The sequence below is a fragment of the Oncorhynchus mykiss genome, chromosome 3 (assembly GCF_013265735.2).
Source record: "Oncorhynchus mykiss isolate Arlee chromosome 3, USDA_OmykA_1.1, whole genome shotgun sequence".
NCBI classification, from domain to species: Eukaryota; Metazoa; Chordata; class Actinopteri; order Salmoniformes; family Salmonidae; genus Oncorhynchus; species Oncorhynchus mykiss.
Window position 1 is genome coordinate 67,524,022 of NC_048567.1, and position 19,638 is coordinate 67,543,659.

The window sequence follows — 19,638 nt, forward strand, 5'->3', positions numbered from 1 at the left end:
GAACTCTCAAAGGGAGATAGGCCCGTGGCAGAGCAGGGAAGGGTGTTGCGGATGTATTTGACCCACACGCTGCTGGCTCCAGGTGGTGGGGTTGGTGGAGACAAGGCAGCGCAGGGTAGTCTCGAGGTCCTGGTTGGCTTACTCCGACTGGCCGTTGGACTGGAACCCGGAGGACAGGCTGGCCAACGACCCAATGAGGGTGCAGAACGCCTTCTAGAACTGGGACGAGAACTGCGGATGGAGTCAGGAACGAACTTCCGGGGTGTGGGATGTCTCGCTTCCTCTTCCGTCTCTGGAGCAACTGCAGATACGTGTAGTCGACTGCAGTCAAAACGGCATGACCTTGGATCACATGGTTTTTGTAAAGTTCATGCAGTCAACATGTTGGCTCAAGTCAGACGTATCCCCTTTGATAAGTGGTGACCAACCATTTTCACTGACTGATCTGCTCAAATGCGCCCATTGTCTTGGAGCCGGTTTGTCTTAAAACATGACTGAAAACTGTGGGTCAGGTATCCTTACGACGACCACCGACTGACCATATGACCACTGGTGTTGCACATTAGAGACAGACAAAGCCTCGACCAACTCTTTATTATAACCACCACTCCAAAGTCAGGTCAACTCCCCATGATGACACCTAGAACCAACAAACACTCCAGTGTGTAGTGTATATTTGCTCACATGTCCATGCATATCATTTAAACACTCAATATAATCAACACATTCCTAAAAGAAGGCACCTACTGTTTCACTCACAACATATCGTAAACAGAATAAATCCCTTTTTAAAAAGGTTCTAAAATGAATGATTCTGAGTGGGTAAACACATACTCTCATACACACCATACATTTTGGTACCCTTGGTTAATGAGCACTATGTACATGAAGTGCTTGGTTTTCCCCTGAGGAGAAGATTGCAGTTTGCTGTGAAGCATTTTGGTTCACTCTCAAAAAAAAACAAAGCCAGAACATTTCAGAAAGTCAATATACAGTATCTATAAACCCAGTCATTTACACAGTGCTGTGCATAAAGTAATAACCAGCTAAATGCAGTGTATCTACAGACATAAAAGCACATCGCTCTGTGCATAGTACTGTCGCAGAAAGTACATTTATGATTAGAATTGGTAACATTTTAGGCATTATAATATCACCAGATTATTTCAATATTATTAAGATTTACTTTGTAAAGTAAAACTTTCTTCCTCTTAGTCATTTAGCAGACGCTCTTATCCAAGGTGTGTGTATACATTTTCATACTGGTCCCCCATGGGAATGGAACCCAGAAACCTGGTGTTACAAGCACCATGCTCTACCAACTGAGCCACACAGGACTGACTATCTTAACCAGTTGAAGCAGTACCACACAGGACGCCTATTGCCCTGGGTGTGGTTTCAAAGCCAGTTATCCACTTTGAGAGTGACGCTACCTTTGTACATTTAGACCAGGGACAGGCAAACTCTGGCCCACATGACCATTCAATCCAGCCCACGGGAGGTACAAAATAATCAAATAGATGTGGGGGGGAATTATAATTTTGGTTAACATAAACACTCCAGGCCACACTTGAATGTCTAAAACTAGATTGAACATTATAATGGACCTATTTGATTTGATGGCCTACCCCAGACAACGCTGAGCCAATTATGCGCCACCCTATGGGACTCCCAACCACAGCCAGTTGTAATTCAGCCTGGAATCGAACAAGGGTCTGTAGTGACATCTCTAGCACTGAGATGCTGTGCCACTAGGGAGCCCAATGGGTTATTTATAATGGACCCATTTACAATGGACCTATTTTCTGGCCCGCAAATTGATTAACAATAATGTATAGATAAAATAAGCCCCCCAAAATCTGTACGGCCCTTCATCGAATTTCTAAATCCCGATATGGCCCTCAAGCCAAAAAGTTTGCCCACCCCTGGCTTAAACAATGAGGTATCCTAACATACTAAATACTCTAATATGCGGGCTAATGCTAGGCTAGGGCTGGAGAGTGGATGTCTGGTGGGATGTAAACAGGGTGGCTGGTAACAGTGAGAGTGTGGAAGCCTCAGGGGTCGGCCATGCCCTCTGTGCGGTTGCAGAGCGACTCATAGAGTTCAGAGGTCAGTGAGTAGTTAGAGAAGGCCTGCTTGAATTCCTGCAGGGGGCAGTAGACTCCACTACAGCCTGGAATCAACTGGTCCTACAGACACAAAAAAACAAAGAACATAAGAAAGAGACACACACAAAAAGAGATCACTATCACAGTGTTTAAATATGAGCCTTGCCTCTTCCCTAGCACACTTGTGCCCTAGACCAAGTTCTCAGTTCGGAAAATATGGCACTGGACAATGTGACCGGGAAGATTTAAATTTACCTGCCATTTGAGAAATGTACCGGACCCATAAGCATTGGATGTATAACCCATTAGGGCAAATACAATTTGCGGGAAAACACCATTCAAAAGAGCGCACCTGGGAAAACACCATTCTAAACAGCGCACCTGGGAAAACACCATTCTAAACAGCACAGCTGGGAAAACACCATTCTAAACAGCACAGCTGGGAAAACACCATTCTAAACAGCACAGCTGGGAAAACACCATTCTAAACAGCACAGCTGGGAAAACACAATCTAAACAGCGCACCTGGGAAAACACCATTCTAAACAGCGCACCTGGGAAAACACCATTCTAAACAGCACAGCTGGGAAAAAAACATTCTAAACAGCACACCTGATAGCTATTCCATATGTGAGAGATGGAAATATATGTTGGAAACTTAGAAAGAAGGGGAATCTAAAGTGGCAACAACTACGATGGGTTGCTATATGATGTGGATTGTTTCAAAAATCACACGGTCGTAGTCTGATGTCTATTTGGGAAGCACGCTTGGCAATAGGCTTAGCGGATTATTGAATTGCAGCTGTCAGTGAAAAACATCTAAAATGTGTGTGAAGATAATGTGTCTTGAGCATCATTTTTAAATGTTGAGACAAGAAGGGGGTGTGTCTCTCCAGAACGGCTCAGCTGTCTCCTGCCAATTCTTGTGCATTCATTGTTTGTGTGAATTGTTTGCCCTTACATTAAAAAAAATATTCCCCAGAACATGTCACCAGTAGTAAATGTAACGTGTTTAACATCCAATGCAAATGATAACATATTAAAACTATAGTTCTTTACGGTAAGCTATATCAATCAAATGTATCAATCAAATGTATTTATACATGTATAAAGCCCTTTTTACACCAGCTGATGTCACAAAGTGCTATATATTTCAAAAATCTTTCCAACAATCTCATCCTCAATAATCACCAATCCTTGGTGTGTAAGAACAAGGGCAGTTATAGGCTATGAGCTCTATGCACTAATTTCTTTAGCCACCAATGGGTCACGGTGTGCCAATACGGCAGAGGCTGGTGATCTTGCATTAGTTGATTTTTAACTTTTAGATTTTAATCATTTTAATTCAGATTATGATTAACCACATGACAATGATTTTGAGAAACAAAAACGTTATTTATAAAATAAAACTAATCCACAAAAATTATTATATGAAAATCATAACTGGCATGCATAACGGCAGACATGGCAGGATAAATTGTAAGCTTCCCCAAACTTGAAACTCATGTGCCACCTATGAAGTCTTAATAAAATAATTGCCTACACGTTTCCATGGTCAGATTTAGCATATAGGCTACTTTGAAGCAAGGTAAAACAGGCCTCATAATATGAAATAAAACATTCAGGTTTCAAACAATTAAGTACGTTTTCAAAATGCATACTGCCTTCAGCTCACATTGTAAAGTGGAGGGTGACACACTGATAGCCTTTTTGACTGCACTTGAATGGTGAATGGGAGGCGATCTTTAAATCGTACACCAAAACTGTTTTAACACACGATACACACAGGCCAATTTAATTCCATAAAATGATGCTAGTTAACCTATAGACCAGTGGAGGAAGTCTCCTAATAATGTCTGAAACGGAGTGAATGGAATCAAACACATAGTTTCCATGTGTTTGATACCATTCAACTGATTCCACTCCAGTCATTACCACACGCCGTTCCCCCCAATTAAGGTGCCACCAACCTCCTGTGCTATAGACCGATAAGCATGATGGTCAAATGTATTTCCATCAACTGGTATTTCCATCAATGAATAAAAAGCATTATTTTGCAATGGGATTTTTTTTCTGGGTGGCAACAGTTTAATTTATCGGCTTTTCATTTATTTAATTTGGGCCAAAATCCGGCAATTGCCGGCTAACGGAAACCCTGCCCTAGACCATACCTTGCCAATGTAGGACACTTTGACAAAGGCCTCTTTGGTTTGCCTGTGTTGATGCAGCTCCAGGGTGATGTCAGCGGCGTACGGTGGCCATTGCATGTCAAAAACCCCCAGGGCCATGAGACAGGGCATCAGAGTGGTGTCGTGGGCAGAGTACAGGAACAGCTTCCTGAGAGAAAAAACACATATGTGAAAATGCCCTCAGAAAATGTCTGATGTTCAGTAACAAGTAGGGGTAGGGAACGAAAAACTAAGAATGTGCCATTTACAAAATCACATTTGCTACCATCAAGTGGTTGGGTTGAGATCTGCAGCTCAATAAATCTCTTATTGGCTGTGTTTTATATTGCAGTCCTCTAGTACCCCCCCCCAACAGTACATATTTTGTTTGTGGCCCTGGACAAGCACACCTGATTCTACGTCAACTAATCATCAATTCCTTGCAGGCACTCCCTTCTCAAATCAAACCGTAATCTGCACCACTCATTCATGTTGTCACCAAGGCAGCATGATGCATCGTTCAGAAACATGCATCTCTTTTCCATAAAATACAGTGGGGCAAAAAAGTATTTAGTCAGCCACCAATTGTGCAAGTTCTCCCACTTAAAAATATGAGAGAGGCCTGTAATTTTCATCATAGGTACACTTCAAAACCTTGTGAAGACTTACAGAAAACTACTTATTAAAAAATACTTATTTTCCACCATAATTTGCAAATAAATTAATTAAAAATCCTACAATGTGATTTTCTGGATTTTTTCCCCTCATTTTGTCTGTCATAATTGAAGTGTACCTATGATAAAAATGACAGGCCTCTCTCATCTTTTTAAGTGGGAGAACTTGCACAATTGGTGGCTGACTAAATACTTTTTTGCCCCACTGTATATGTTCAAATGTTCAAACTCGTTTTCATTGGGAAGGCAGATAAATCAAAAGCAATCACTTTTGCATGTGAAAACACTGAATCTTACTCATCTTGGACAGGTAGCACTGGACGTGCTACCTGTCCCAGACCTGCTGTTTTCAACTCTCTAGAGACAGCAGGAGCGGTAGAGATACTCTCAATGATCGGCAAAGAAAAGCCAACTGACATTTACTCCTGAGGTGCCGACTTGTTGCACCCTCGACAACTACTGTGATTATTATTATTTGACCATGCTGGTAATATTGAACATTTGAACATCTTGGCCATGTTCTGTTATAATCTCCACCTGGCACAGCCAGAAGAGGACTGGCCACCCCTCATAGCCTGGTTCCTCTCTAGGTTTCTTCCTAGGTTTTGGCCTTTCTAGGGAGTTTTTCCTAGCCACCGTGCTTCTACACCTGCATTGCTTGCTGTTTGGGGTTTTAGGCTGTGTTTCTGTACAGCACTTTGATATATCAGCTGATGTTCGAAGGGCTATATAAATACATTTGATTATTATTATTTTTTGTTGTTGATTAATCCACATGCTAAAATCTAGGTCACTTCGTCGTTGGCCAGAGCGGGGCACCCGGTTCACGGCCGGGAGGCAGCTCCGGTTCACAGCCCCATTCAAAATGAATGCAATCAAAGTAAGAGTAACTCACCTGTTGGACTCTGAGGTTGTGCCCTGTAGATGGTCTTCAATGTTGCCCATCAGGGTGTGGAAGAGGGGACCCACACACAGCTGCAGGTTCTCCCTGATCACAACAAGCAAACCTCAGACAAGATGAAGGAAACAACAACTGTCTTGGGGGAATTTATTTCTGAATGTGGAATAAGGAAGCAGCTTATGCTCATGAAACAGGGAACTATATTGTCTCTGTTCTACTACCCGGACCTCTACACAGGCCCATCTGTATTTACATCCCACTACCCTTTGACCCCTGACCTCTTGCTGGGTTCGTAGATGTGACAGATCATTTCCACAGCTCTCTGCTCCACTGTGTTCCTCCAGGAGTCCAGGACTGGTGGGCAGGGCAGTCCGTGTGTCTGATATAACACACACACACACACACACACACACACACACACACACACACACACACACACACACACTTTGTCATGTTAACATCTCCATGACTAAGTCATTTTGCTGTAACTAGCAGAAGGGAAGTAAGGCGCAGGAGAGCAAAACTGGGTATTCAACGGAGTGGTTATATTCATAAAACCCCTGGAAACCAGAACAATAAACAAATGGGTACAAAACCCATCGCGCACCAGAGAAAACGTGCACATGCACTTACAATAAACAATTCTGCAGAAAGACATGGGGGGAAGAGGGTTAAATACACAACATGTAATGAGGGATACTGAGACCAGGTGTGTGAGAAGACACGACAAAACAAATGGAAAATGAAAAATGGATCGATGATGGCTAGAAGACCGGCGACACTGGGCGCCGCCCGAACAAGGAGAGGAACCGACTTCGGCGGAAGTCGTGACAATGACAGTATCACTATTTATACCTTTGGATCTCATAATACATTTTGTCAAGAAAAGGTTTGAAATTAAGTATATATTTGTTGCATTGTGTCACCTCTCTGGCCACCATGTCATCCCTGATGAGGATGAAGTCAACCCGTTGGTGGGCAGCGATGCCCAGAGCACTCTGGATGCTCCTCAAGTCCGCAGCGATGTCTGGCAGAGTGGACGACTCCGCCCAGCGATGACTACAGCACACACAGACACAGCCAATCACAAAAATCAACAAGATAGAAACAACCAATCACAAACATTAAAGAGTGAGAGATCCAGCCAAACACAAAAATGTATAGGAAAGGGACCCAGCCAGTCACTCACTAACCCGCTGAGGTGTTTGAGCAGTCTACACCCGTGGTAGTTAGGGTACAGGATCTCTGACTCTGCCTCAGTCGTCAGAATGGAAACCATGTCTTCAGAAGAAGAGAGGGGGAGCAACATTAGGAGTTCGGAAATACTGGTCTTTGACACACACGCCTCATACGCACATAAACAAACATACAGTGACACCTACCACTCTGGCTTTGCTGGAACAGCCCTGCCACCAGGCACTTGGCAGACTCTATGGTCCTTACAATGTTAGTGGAACGCACACTGGGAGAGAGAGACGAAACGGCATATATATTAGAAGAATATATCAATGTCTTGTACATGTACTGTGGTATTATGTCTTCAACCTTTATGTTACCTAGCCTGATGTTACCTAGGTGACAGCTCAGGTGGACCTTTACGCTTCAGCAAAAAAGGAAAGGAGGGGTGCTCAACAACAATGACAAAATCAACCTCTGTCTTTTTTTGTTGAGTGCTCCAACTCCTTTTTACCTCGAATTAGTCAGTTTGGAAGTTTTTCTGAGTAAGCCATTCTCGTTACCTAGGTGACCTATACATTAGCTAGGCTGATGTTACTTAAGTTACCTTCATGTTACCTAGATGCGGATCTGAGTTGGCTACAGAACGTGACTACCAGGCTATTGACAAGAGCACATGTGGCTGTGGTACATATCAGACCTCTGTAGGGCTGAAGGTGGGGGTTGAGAAAGGCTATGGTACTTACTAGACATCTGTAGGGCTGAAGGTGTGGGTTGAGGAAAGTTGCAGTACTTACTAGACCTCTGTAGGGCTGAAGGTGGGGGTTGAGAAAGGCTATGGTACTTACTAGACCTCTGTAGGGCTGAAGGTGGGGGTTGAGAAAGGCTATGGTACTTACTAGACCTCTGTAGGGCTGAAGGTGGGGGTTGAGGAAGGCTGCATTACTTACTAGACCTCTGTAGGGCTGAAGGTGGGGTTGAGGAAGGCCGTGTCCTTGATGTACCTCTTCCTCAGCCTCTCTCCCAGCTCATACAGCTGTTGCATGCCCACCGTGGTCAACTGACCTGGGTACGTACCCCCCTTCAGGGGAAAAGGACAGGGGTCAAAGGTTAGGTTTTATTTATTCACACCAAAGAAAATAAGTGAAAGACAAAACAGTACAGATAAAAAAACCTGGAAAAAACAGTGTGCAAGTGAGGCTGGAAGCCCAAAAGGGCTGACATGAAAACCACACCACAAATAAGCAATATATATAATATAATATAATATATATATATATATATGTATATATATGTATATATATAATATAATGTGATTTTCTGGATTTTTTCTCTCTCATTTTGTCTGTCATAGTTGAAGTGTACCTCTCTCATCTTTTTAAGTGGGGGAACCTGCACAATTGGTGGCTGACAATACTTTTTTGCCCCACTGTAATCAAAATGTTTTTTATTTTATACTGAGTATGTCATGTACAATTATAATTCAAATGCTTTTAACTGATTGAACAAATATATATATTATATAATATTCTATATATATTCTATATATTATATATATATACACAGTGGGGCAAAAAAGTATTGTCAGCCACCAATTGTGCAAGTTCTCCCACTTAAAAAGATGAGAGAGGTACACTTCAACTATGACAGACAAAATGAGAGAAAAAAAATCCAGAAAATCACATTATAGGATTTTTAATGAATTTATTTGCAAATTATGGTGGAAAATAAGTATTTGGTCACCTACAAACAAGCAAGATTTCTGGCTCTCACAGACCTGGAACAAGTCTAATAAATCAATTTAAATCCATTTGGTCTGACGGGGATGTAGACATACTCGGTATACAAATCCCAAAAGAAAGACATGATCTCACGGCAATAATTTTTATAGAAAGTTAGCAAAAATAGACAAGATCTTGCTACCATGGAAAGGAAAATACCTGTCTATTTGTGAAAAAATCACCCTGATTAACTCTTTAGTCCTATCACAGTTGACCTATTTGCTTATGGTTTTGCCTACACCTAGTGACCTGTTTTTTAAATTATATGAACAAAAATTATTCAATTTTATTTGGAACGGCAAGCCAAATAAAATTAAAAGGGCCTATTTATATAACGAATATGAATTCGGTGGGCAGAAATTATTAAATATTAAAGCATTAGACCTCTCACTAAAGGCATCAGTCATACAAAAGTTATACTTGAATCCAAACTGGTTCTCTAGTCAATTGGTACGAATGTCTCACCCTATATTCAGGAAGGGCCTTTCCCCTTTATTCAGATTACACCTGCTCACTTTCGGTTGTTTGAAAAGGAAATAATCTCCAAAATATCTTTATTTTTTAAACAAGCCTTAGAAAGTTGGTTGCAATTTCAGTTTAATCCACCTGAAAGGACGGAACAAATAGTACAACAAATATTGTGGTTAAGTTCAAATATACTAATTGATAAAACTGTATTTTTCAAATAAATGTTTAAAAAATGTATTTTAGTGAATGATACCATAAATAAGTGGAGTGGAGGTGGAGTTATGTCACACATGCAGCTAACACAGACATATGGAAATGTCTGCTCTACCCAAAATTACAACCAATTAATTGCAGCATTACCACAAAACTGGAAGAGGTAAGTAGAAGGATAAAAAAGTAAGGAACTTGTATGTCGGCCCTGTATTAAAGAATGTAAATGGTTAAAGAAAAGTGTGATAAATAAAAACATATACCAATTTCATTTAAGAATCAAAAAACTGACAGCTGTGCCATATAAATTGCAAAATAGTTGGGAAGAGATTTTCAATGTACCCATTCCATGGCACATGGTTTATGAATTGATATGCAAAACAACAAAGGATTCAAAACTTCTAATTTTTCAATATAAATTACTATACAAAATTCTTGCAACTAATAGAATGGTATATATATATATATATATATATATATGGGGGATACAATCTTCCCAGCTCTGCAGATTCTGCTGTGAGGAGGCAGAGTCATTAGATCATTTATTTAGGTATTGTCCATATGTAGCTCGTTTTTGGTCACAGGTCCAGGACTGGCTGAAGAATTGCAACATTTGCCTAGAACTAACGCTACAAATAGCAATAATGAGTGATTTGAAAAGCCATAGTCAATCAATCAATAATATAATAATTATTTTAGCAAAAACGTTTATTTTTAATTTACAATCTGTAGAAGCTATGAGAATAGAAAGGTTCAATTATTTTGTGAAGCATCACAGCACAGTTGAAAAATATATGGCAAATAGAAATCCAATATGGATGGTGTTAAGAGATAGATGGGAGGAGTTGAATGGAGCTGAAGGGTGGGACTAATAACAAGACAAACAATGTAAAGCATACGGGATCTGTAAAATGTGTATAGGTTCAGAACTTTGGTGAAATAGCACAGTTACAAATAGAAATCAAACTGGATGGACATCAGAAATAGAGGAAGGACTAAGAACAAACAAGAGAGAACTATTGTAAAGTAGACTGTGTCTGTAGAATGTGTATAAGATGTATACTAAAAGGTAAAAGCTGAAGTGTTCATTAGTTTAATCCAATTAAGTATGTATGTCTATATGGGTATGTATGTCTATATGGGTATGTGTATATGTATGCATGCGTATGGATATACAGTATATCACAGAAGTGAGTACATCCCTCACATTTTTGTAAATATTTGAGTATATCTTTTCATGTGACAACACTGAAGAAATGACACTTTGCTACAATGTAAAGTAGTGAGTGTACAGCTTGTATAACAGTGTACATTTGCTGTCCCCTCAAAATAACTCAACACACAGCCATTAATGTCTAAACCGCTGGCAACAAAAGTGGGATCAGTTCTGACTTTATGATAAGCGATCAATCTATTACCTCTATTGTACATTTGGGTACTCGGGTCTTATGCCATTTCTTTGTATTGTTTTTTTTTCTCCCCCTTCATTTTGCTGTTCATTTTATGATAAGCGATCAATCTATTACCTCTATTGTACATTTGGGTACTCGGGTCTTATGCCATTTCTTTGTATTGTTTTTTTTTCTCCCCCTTCATTTTGCTGTTCATCACCACTAAGTGAAAATGTACAAATTGGGCCCAAAGTGTCAATATTTTGTGTGGCCACCATCCTTTTCCAGCACTGCCTAACCCTCTTGGGCATGGAGTTCACCAGAGCTTCACAGGTTGCCACTGGAGTCCTCTTCCACTCCTCCATGACGACATCACGGAGCTGGTAGATGTTACAGAGACCTTGCACTCCTCCACCTTCCGTTTGAGGATGCCCCACAGATGCTCAATAGGGTTTAGGACTGGAGACATGCTTGGCCAGTCCATCACCTTTACCCTCAGCTTCTTTAGCAAGGCAGTGGTCGTCATCATGTTGGAATACTGCCCTGCGGCCCAGTCTCCGAAGGGAGGGGATCATGTAGCCTAGTGGTTAGAGCGTTGGACTAGTAACCGGAAGGTTGCAAGTTCAAATCCCCGAGCTGACAAGGTACAAATCTGTCGTTCTGCCCCTGACCAGGCAGTTAACCCACTGTTCCTAGGCCGTCATTGAAAATAAGAATTTGTTCTTAACTGACTTGCCTAGTTAAATAAAAAATAAATACAAAAAAATGCTCTGCTTCAGTATGTCACAGTACATGTTGGCATTCATGGTTCCCTCAATGAACTACAGCTCCCCAGTGCCGGCAGCACTCATGCAGACCATGACACTCCCACCACTATGCTTGACTGTAGGCAAGACACACTTGTCTTTGTACTCCTCACCTGGTTGCCGCCACACACGCTTGACACCATCTGAACCAAATACATTTATCTTGGTCTCATCAGACCACAGGACATGGTTCCAGTAATCCATGTCCTTAGTCTGCTTGTCTTCAGCAAACTGTTTGCGGGCTTTCTTGTGCATCATCTTTAGAAGAGGCTTCCTTCTGGGACGACAGCCATGCAGACCAATTTGATGCAGTGTACGGCGTATGGTCTGAGCACTGACAGGCTAACCCCCCACCCCTTCAACCTCTGCAGCAATGCTGGCAGCACTCATACATCTATTTCCCAAAGACAACCTCTGAATATGATGCTGAGCACGTGCACGTTCAGAACTTCTTTGGTCGACTATGGCGAGGCCTGTTCTGAGTGGAACCTGTCCAGTTAAACCGCTGTATGGTCTTGGCCACCGTGCTGCAGCTCAGTTTCAGGGTCTTGGCAATCTTCTTATAGCCCAGGCCATCTTTATGTAGGGCAACAATTCTTTTTTTCAGCTCCTCAGAGAGTTCTTTGCCATGAGGTGCCATGTTGAACTTCCAGTGACCAGTCAGTATAAGAGAGTGTCAGAGCGATGACACCAAATTTAACACACCTACTCCCCATTCACACCTGAGACCTTGTAACACTAACGAGTCACATGACACCGGGGAGGGAAAATGGCTAATTGGGCCCAATTTGGAAATTTTCACTTAGGGGTGTACTCACTTTTGTTGCCAGCGGTATAGACATTAATGGCTGTGTGTTGAGTTATTTTGAGGGGACAGCAAATGTACACTCACCACTTTACATTGTAGCAAAGTATAATATCTTCAGTGTTGTCACATGAAAAGATATATTCAAATATTTACAAAGATGTGAGGGGTGTACTCACTTGTGATATATTTACACCAAAAAATATATGGGGGATTGGAAATGATGCAGACAATTACATTGATGGAAGCAACATTCTTTCCGCAATATTAAGCTGATCCACAAAAAATAAAAAATAAAAATATATATTATTTTGAATTTAAAAATAATAATAAAATAAATCCATTTAATAGAGCCTACACCATCACAATAAATATTTTTTTAAGACAGATCTAAAGAAACATGATATGAAGAAAATGTAGTCCATTTCAGAAGAACAGAAGTTGTCCTTATGTTATGCCCGGATCTGGCTATGCCATATGGCTGTGGGCTACACTAGTTCATATAGCTGACAAGATTTGCTTAGAATTCCATGGCATTTTCTTATATTATGAAGAAAACAATTGAACATAGCTGAATAAAATAGAAAGGATATTTTCTCCAAACGATTTGAGGGAGTGAGCACGTGTAGCTATTCTGTGTATTGCGGTTAGGAAATAAACAGGTCCTCCTATATGCCTAATTTAGTTATTTATGCAACTTTAGTTGCAATACAAATGTTGGGCTATTTGTTTGGATTATTAATACATTCTAAGGCTGGATGATGTGACTCTTATGATGATTTGAAAACAGTTGCATGAAAGTTATGAGCTCTGCTATGTTATTTGCACAGGCTGTACACACTTTATCTGTCTCTCATTCACAATTTGACAAGCATGATAATGCCTCAAAATTCCCGGCAGCATCCCGTTTGTGTGGCCTTAATGCCCCATAAAAAAATCCATGCCTTTTGCAGCCAGTGTACATTGTGCCATTGGGCTGAATATACAAATTATAATTCCCTTCTCCCGGCTGCGTGCTCTGAAGCACCTCTCACTCACATGGCTCTCTCAAATAGCTCAATTCTTATTAGCCAATGCCCGTCAGGTGATCGGGTCATTCTCAAATGCTACAAGTGAAAGACACATCTGGGATGCAACTGCGCACGTCCTTATCTAATTCCAAGAATAATATTGAAGATATTGGAAGAACTGTCCACATTTACTTTATGGCAGCCAACAAGATGAGTAGGCCTAACGAACAGCAAAAGCACTAGCCTATGTCAATCTACCATCCCCCATGGTACAAAGGTTGACCTATTCTATTCTGTGCGAGAAATAAATATTTTGAACATAGTCTTGGACAGTTGTGGGTTGCGATAGATCCCAAATGAATACAACCACTAGCATTTTTAAGCAATGAGGACTGATGCAACAGATCAGAACGTTTTGCTTAAAATGTTGATAAACTATTAGGCTATTTCTTTACATTATAAGCACATCAATGCGCACATGGCAGTAGGCTATAAGCGCGAATGATCCAAAATGCAATCAATTAAAAGGAAAACACAATTTTCAAAAGTGACCGCAAATACGATTATGCATGTAATTTTATTTTAAAGGTGCATTTTTATGGTGAAAATTATCTTCCCAAAACTTGAAACTCACGCGCTGCTTATGTATGCCAATTAGACACTACAGCCGTTGTAAAGTGGATTAATGTGCTTCATTTTAAGAAGCCATTTGGCCACGTTAGTTGTGATACAAACCGTATCAAAATATATTGGCTACGTTACATGGGGTGATCAACTATGATTTGAAAAAAAGGCATGCACCGTTTCTTGCCTTACTGCACACAAGCTGGGCATTTACTTATTTTATATATGCTTCATTCACAAGTGATAATATATACAGTACCAGTCAAAAGTTTGGACACCTACTCATTCAAGGGGTTTTCTTTATTTTTACTATTTTCTACATTGTAGAATAAGACATCAAAACTATGAAATAACACACATGGAATCATGTAGAAAACAAAAAAAGTGTTAAAGAAATGTATTTTATATTTGAGACGCTTCAAAGTAACCACCCTTTGCCTTGATGACAGCTTTGCACACTTTTGACATTCTCTCAACCAGCTTCATGGGGAATGCTTTTCCAACAGTCTTGAAGACGTTCCCACATATGCTTCCCACATATACTTGTTGGCTGCTTTTCCTTCACTCTGCTGTCCAACTCATCCCAAACCATCGCAATTGGATTGAGGCCGGGTGATTGTGGAGGCCAGGTCATCTGATGCAGCACTACATCACTCTCCTTCTTGGTCAAATAGCCCTTAACCTCCAGGCTGTGTTAGTCATTGTCCTGTTGAAAAATAAATTATAGTCCCACTAAACCCAAACCAGATGGTATGGATTATTGCTGCAGAATGCTGTGGTAGCCATGCTGGTTAAGTGTGCCTTAAATTCTAAATAATTCACTGACAGTGTCACCAGCAAAGCACCCCCACACCATCACACTTCCTCCTCCATGCTTCACGGTGGGACCCACACATGCGGAGATAATCTGTCCACCAGTCTGTGTAACCAAAAATCTCAAATCTGGACTCAACAGACCAAAGGACAGATTTTCACCATTCTAATCTCCATTGCTCACGTTTCTTGGCCCAAGCAAGTCTCTTTTTATTATTGGTGTCCTTTAGTAGTGGTTTATTTGCAGCAATTCTACCATGAAGGCCTGATTCAAACAGTCTCCTCTGAACAGTTGATGTTGTTACTCGAATTCTGTGAAGCATTTATTTGGGCTGCACTTTCTGAGGCTAGTAACTCTAATGAAATTTTCCTCTGCAGCAGTGACTCTAGTTCTTCCTTTCCTGTGGAGGTCCTCATGAGAGCTAGTTTCATCATAGCGCTTGATGGTTTTTGCGACTGCACTTGAAGAAACTTTAAAGATGGACTGTCGTTTCTCTTTGCTTATTTGAGCTGTTCTTGCCATAATATGGACTTGGTCTTTTATTAAATAGGGCTTCTGTATTTTTTATTTGTATTTATTTCACCTTTATTTAACCAGGTAAGCTAGTTGAGAACAAGTTCTCATTTGCAACTGCGACCTGGCCAAGATAAAGCAAAGCAGTTTGACACATACAACAACACACATGGAATAAACAAACATCCAATCAATAATACACTATATATACCAGCCCTACCTTGTCACAACACAACTGATTGGCTCAAACGCATTAAGAAGGAAAGAAATTTCACAAAATAACTTTTGACAAGGCACACCTGTCAATTAAAATGCATTCCAGGTTACTACCTCATGAAGCTGGTTGAGAGAATGCAAAGAGTGTGCAAAGCTGTCATCAAGGCAAAGGTTGGCTACTTTGAAGAATCTCAAACAGAATATATATTTGGATTTGTTTAACACTTTTGGTTACTACATGATTCCATATGTGCTATTTCATAGTTGTGATGTCTTCACTATTTTTCTACAATGTAGAAAGTAGTAAAAATAAAGAAAAACCCTGGAATAAGTAGATGTGTCCAAACTTTTGACTGGTACTGTAATTCCCAAGTGATAGGTGAAAATATTAGACTATCAGACTGTTCTTGATGTAATATTGTCTTTACCTATACTAAATAATATATGTGTGACATTTGTTTTGATTTAGAATGGACCATTATCATGCATCTGTCTGGATACTGGGGCAGGGGGGAAAAATACACGTAATTTCTGCACTTAAAAAGCGAATGGAGGACGCTTTTCCTGTGGTTCATTTTCATGCCAGCCAGTTAGGCTATACTGCTGTTGTAAAGGAAATAAATGTGCTTAATATTAGGAAAGTTGAGAAATAAATGTAGTAGGTCTAGCCTATTGAAACTGATGGGATACGCCTCTTTTTAAATAGAGGCCATCACATTCTCACGCAATTGCATAGCCTGTAGAAATGTTGCGCAACATGAGCTCATGGGCTCTCATGAAGTGTTAGATAAGTTTTTCGAATACATTTGCATTGATGTCAGAGTGATTAGAAGAACAATAGCGTGCTGAGCACCAGGCAGTTAGCAAGTTTGGCAGACTACTAATGACCATCAGCAGCATCAGAGCTTGGAGAAGCCTAATTACTGTGACTACACAGTCCCGTGGAATTTGACTGCCTTCATGACTCGTGACAGCCGGTGTGGCAGTAATACGGTCACCGTAACAGCCCTAACCATACTTATCAAAGCGCCTACTCCTCGCCCTGACCCTATCTCTCTAGGTACAACTTCCTCTGCTCACACACACACACACTCACACTCAGTATGTTGGCCCGGTAGCTGTCCTCCACCGGTGAGGAGGGCCGTGGACCTCCTTCCAGGTCTGTCACCACATAGTTGATATGTGTGTGTGCTGGGGGTTCCAGGAGGTTAGGCACCCACTGGGCCTGAGAGACAGGACAAGGAAGTATTTTAGCTTTTCAGATACTGGTGACCATACCTTCAGCATGCATTGTCTTGTCAATGAGGCTAAACGTTTAAAAAAATATATATTATTATTTTTTAAATCTTTATTTAACCAGGCAAGTCAGTTAAGAACAAATTCTTATTTTCAATGACGGCCTAAGAACAGTGGGTTAACTGCCTTGTTCAGGGGCAAGACACAGGCAGAGATGGAAAAGGAAACAAGACATCCCACTCCCTCATTTGTTCTGGTTAATGAATTAAGTGAATACATTAAGTAGATCATTCACACCCAGCTGCTAATGCATTGGTGCCTATGGGAGAGCCACCCCGTTAAGCAGACCGGAACTCATAAAAAAAGGCATGAGTGGGACATCTTAATGTATTATTTATTTAAGATATTTGACACAAATGGTCCCTCACCTCCATGACATCCGGTATAGACTTCAGCGGAGTTCGGGCTCCGTGGCGGAACAGGACTTGCACGAGTTTGAGCTCATAAGGAGAAGGTGGTTCCGTGCATGCGGTGGTCGAACCCGTCTGAGTCGTTTCCGTCTTCTTCTGAGACCAGAACATGGATCCAAACGCCATGGATACCGAGCCCAGAACACCTGCTTTGGTCCAGAGGTTCCTCATCCTCATGATTACTGTGCTGCCGAGACAGACCGCACAATTACAACATTGAAAACATATTTAGCTAGCACAGTCAATCATTTACAACGAACCAGTTTATGATCTTCATACATTGTAATGTCAGCGACTCCAGAGTTTGTTACCGGGTAGTTATACAACTGCAGTATGGTTGAACCTGGCACTTGATATTTTGGTAGCGATGGCAGCAAGTTTTGAAGCAGGAGCTACGAACAAGCTGGCTGCCACTGAGCTAATGACTCTTAGCTAGCTAGCCGTCAAGATCGAGCAGTTGCTGCAGACTGAAGGTTAGCTAGCTATCAACAAATGTCAACTCATAGCTAGTTAATGTCAAACGTAAGAAATTAGTCATTCTATCAATTAGGGGTTAGCTAACGTTACATCTCAAGCTACTTGAATGGCACACGGCTTTGAACTCAAATTTACTTACGTTTAATAAGCACTGGAACAGTTAACTAGCCAACAATTTTTTCAGATAACAATCCCCTATGGACTAACTCAGGCTATTTTGAAAACACTGCACCGGTTAAGGATAAAAGGTTTTTTGGAATATGTAGTCCTTTCTGGTATGATCCATGCTTTCAAAGCGAATCAATGGTAGCGGTAAACTACTCTTCCCGAAAAAGCTGCCCACAAACGTCATTTCCCTCTTCTCCCCTTAAACTGTATTGGGCCAGTTTTTAAAATAATTGTATAAGTAAACCAAGATATACAACATTCTTTCGTTTCCTATGGGAACAAATGAGCAATGCTGGGCAGAACATACAACAAGGGGCAGAGCCAAGCACGAGCTAACGAGGTCCTATTGGCGCGCTCTAGCAATATCTGCATATTTCCATGAGAAAACCCCTAGTCTGTGAAGCGCGCGTGACTCAATTTGCCTTTGTGCTCCTTTAAACAACGCGATTTTTGCAAAGGTAAAGTCTACAAACTTTAGTCCACTCTGTTGGTAACAAATGTAAGTTTTGGGAACAGAAAACTGTATTGACGTCAAATGTTTAATCGATGTGAAAATTTGCAGAATTTCGGCCAAAATCTTCTCTCACTGACCGCAATTGGGCTTCCTCTCAATACCATATTTGGTAGTGAATGGAAACGCCAAGCAGATGCTTCACAATACATCCAGTGAAATATCTGTCTCATTGTTCTATCTGTGCATTTTTACACACGAGAGGAGGTCCTCTGGACAGGTTGAAGACAGGTCTGTCAACTAAATTACAAACAGTGTTTACCAAAGTGCCAATATTTATTAGAGTTGGGCAGCAGGGCAAGAAATAATGTTATATAAATTACATTCAGCTGGAAGATAGCACAGGCATGATAAAACATGGTAAGAACACGGTAGGATGGTTAACACACTAGTGGTAATTAACATGCAAAAGCGACCATTAATTCATAACTCGACTTGCCTCAGCTGTCTAACAAAAATAGTTTTAAGAGGACAGCCAGTCCCGGAGCTCTCTGGGGTAGTGGTGGATCAAGACAAAAATACAAATAAGTTGTTTATTAGTTATTACCATGTTATTCGTTTGTTGGTAAAACTCAGGGTACGATGAAAAGCATGTGTTCTCAAATTCTTGAGTACTGAAGCTAAACAGATACTAAGTAGTAGCGTTCTTAAAGTGCAGGTAATAGCAGTTAATCCACAGAAGTTACGTGAATATGTCACAGCACGCGTAAATCCCCAGCACTCAAATTAGGTTCTAGTGAAGAGGCACATCAAAGCACAGCACACAGTGAAGCCACACAGAGCTATAATATGAAATACAGCAAGTTAACTACTAAATGGCTGATGCTCAAGGCTAATTATAAAAATGTAGTCCTTCCCCTTTAAAACACACAATGATGTAAATAAAAACAATGTTCAAGAAAGTAGTGCTTTACCTGAATGAGCTACACGGTGCCACACCTAGAAACAAACTATATACTTAAAATCACATTTTATTGGTCACATACACATGGTTATCAGATGTTACTGCGAGTGTAGCGAAATGCTTATGCTTCTAGAGCCGACAGTGCAGCAATATCTATCAGGTAATATCTAACAATTCCACAACAAAACCTAATATCTAAAAAAT

At 40.7% G+C, this 19,638-nt stretch overlaps 1 protein-coding gene across 4 annotated transcripts; it reads right to left on the reverse strand.

The window, feature by feature from the left end:
- Nucleotides 1-579: 579 nt before the first annotated feature.
- On the reverse strand, nt 580-18,308 carry LOC110520451 (lysophosphatidic acid phosphatase type 6). Of its 4 annotated transcripts, none has more exons than XM_021597778.2 (11): nt 17,991-18,308; nt 17,333-17,556; nt 16,765-16,893; nt 7,981-8,111; nt 7,237-7,316; nt 7,048-7,135; nt 6,781-6,913; nt 6,133-6,233; nt 5,849-5,941; nt 4,283-4,448; nt 580-2,192 (listed from the first exon to the last, which is right to left on the reverse strand). In XM_021597778.2, the coding sequence occupies exons 2-11, from the start codon at nt 17,549-17,551 to the stop codon at nt 2,058-2,060; spliced, it is 1,275 nt and encodes a 424-aa protein (XP_021453453.1). In that variant the 5' UTR covers nt 17,552-17,556; nt 17,991-18,308; the 3' UTR covers nt 580-2,057. The 4 variants fall into 4 exon arrangements, with proteins under 4 accessions (XP_021453453.1, XP_021453452.1, XP_036830901.1 ...); XM_021597777.2 differs by having other exon boundaries at nt 17,333-17,561; XM_036975006.1 differs by lacking the exon at nt 17,991-18,308 and adding an exon at nt 17,654-17,899 and having other exon boundaries at nt 17,333-17,561.
- Nucleotides 18,309-19,638: the final 1,330 nt, after the last annotated feature.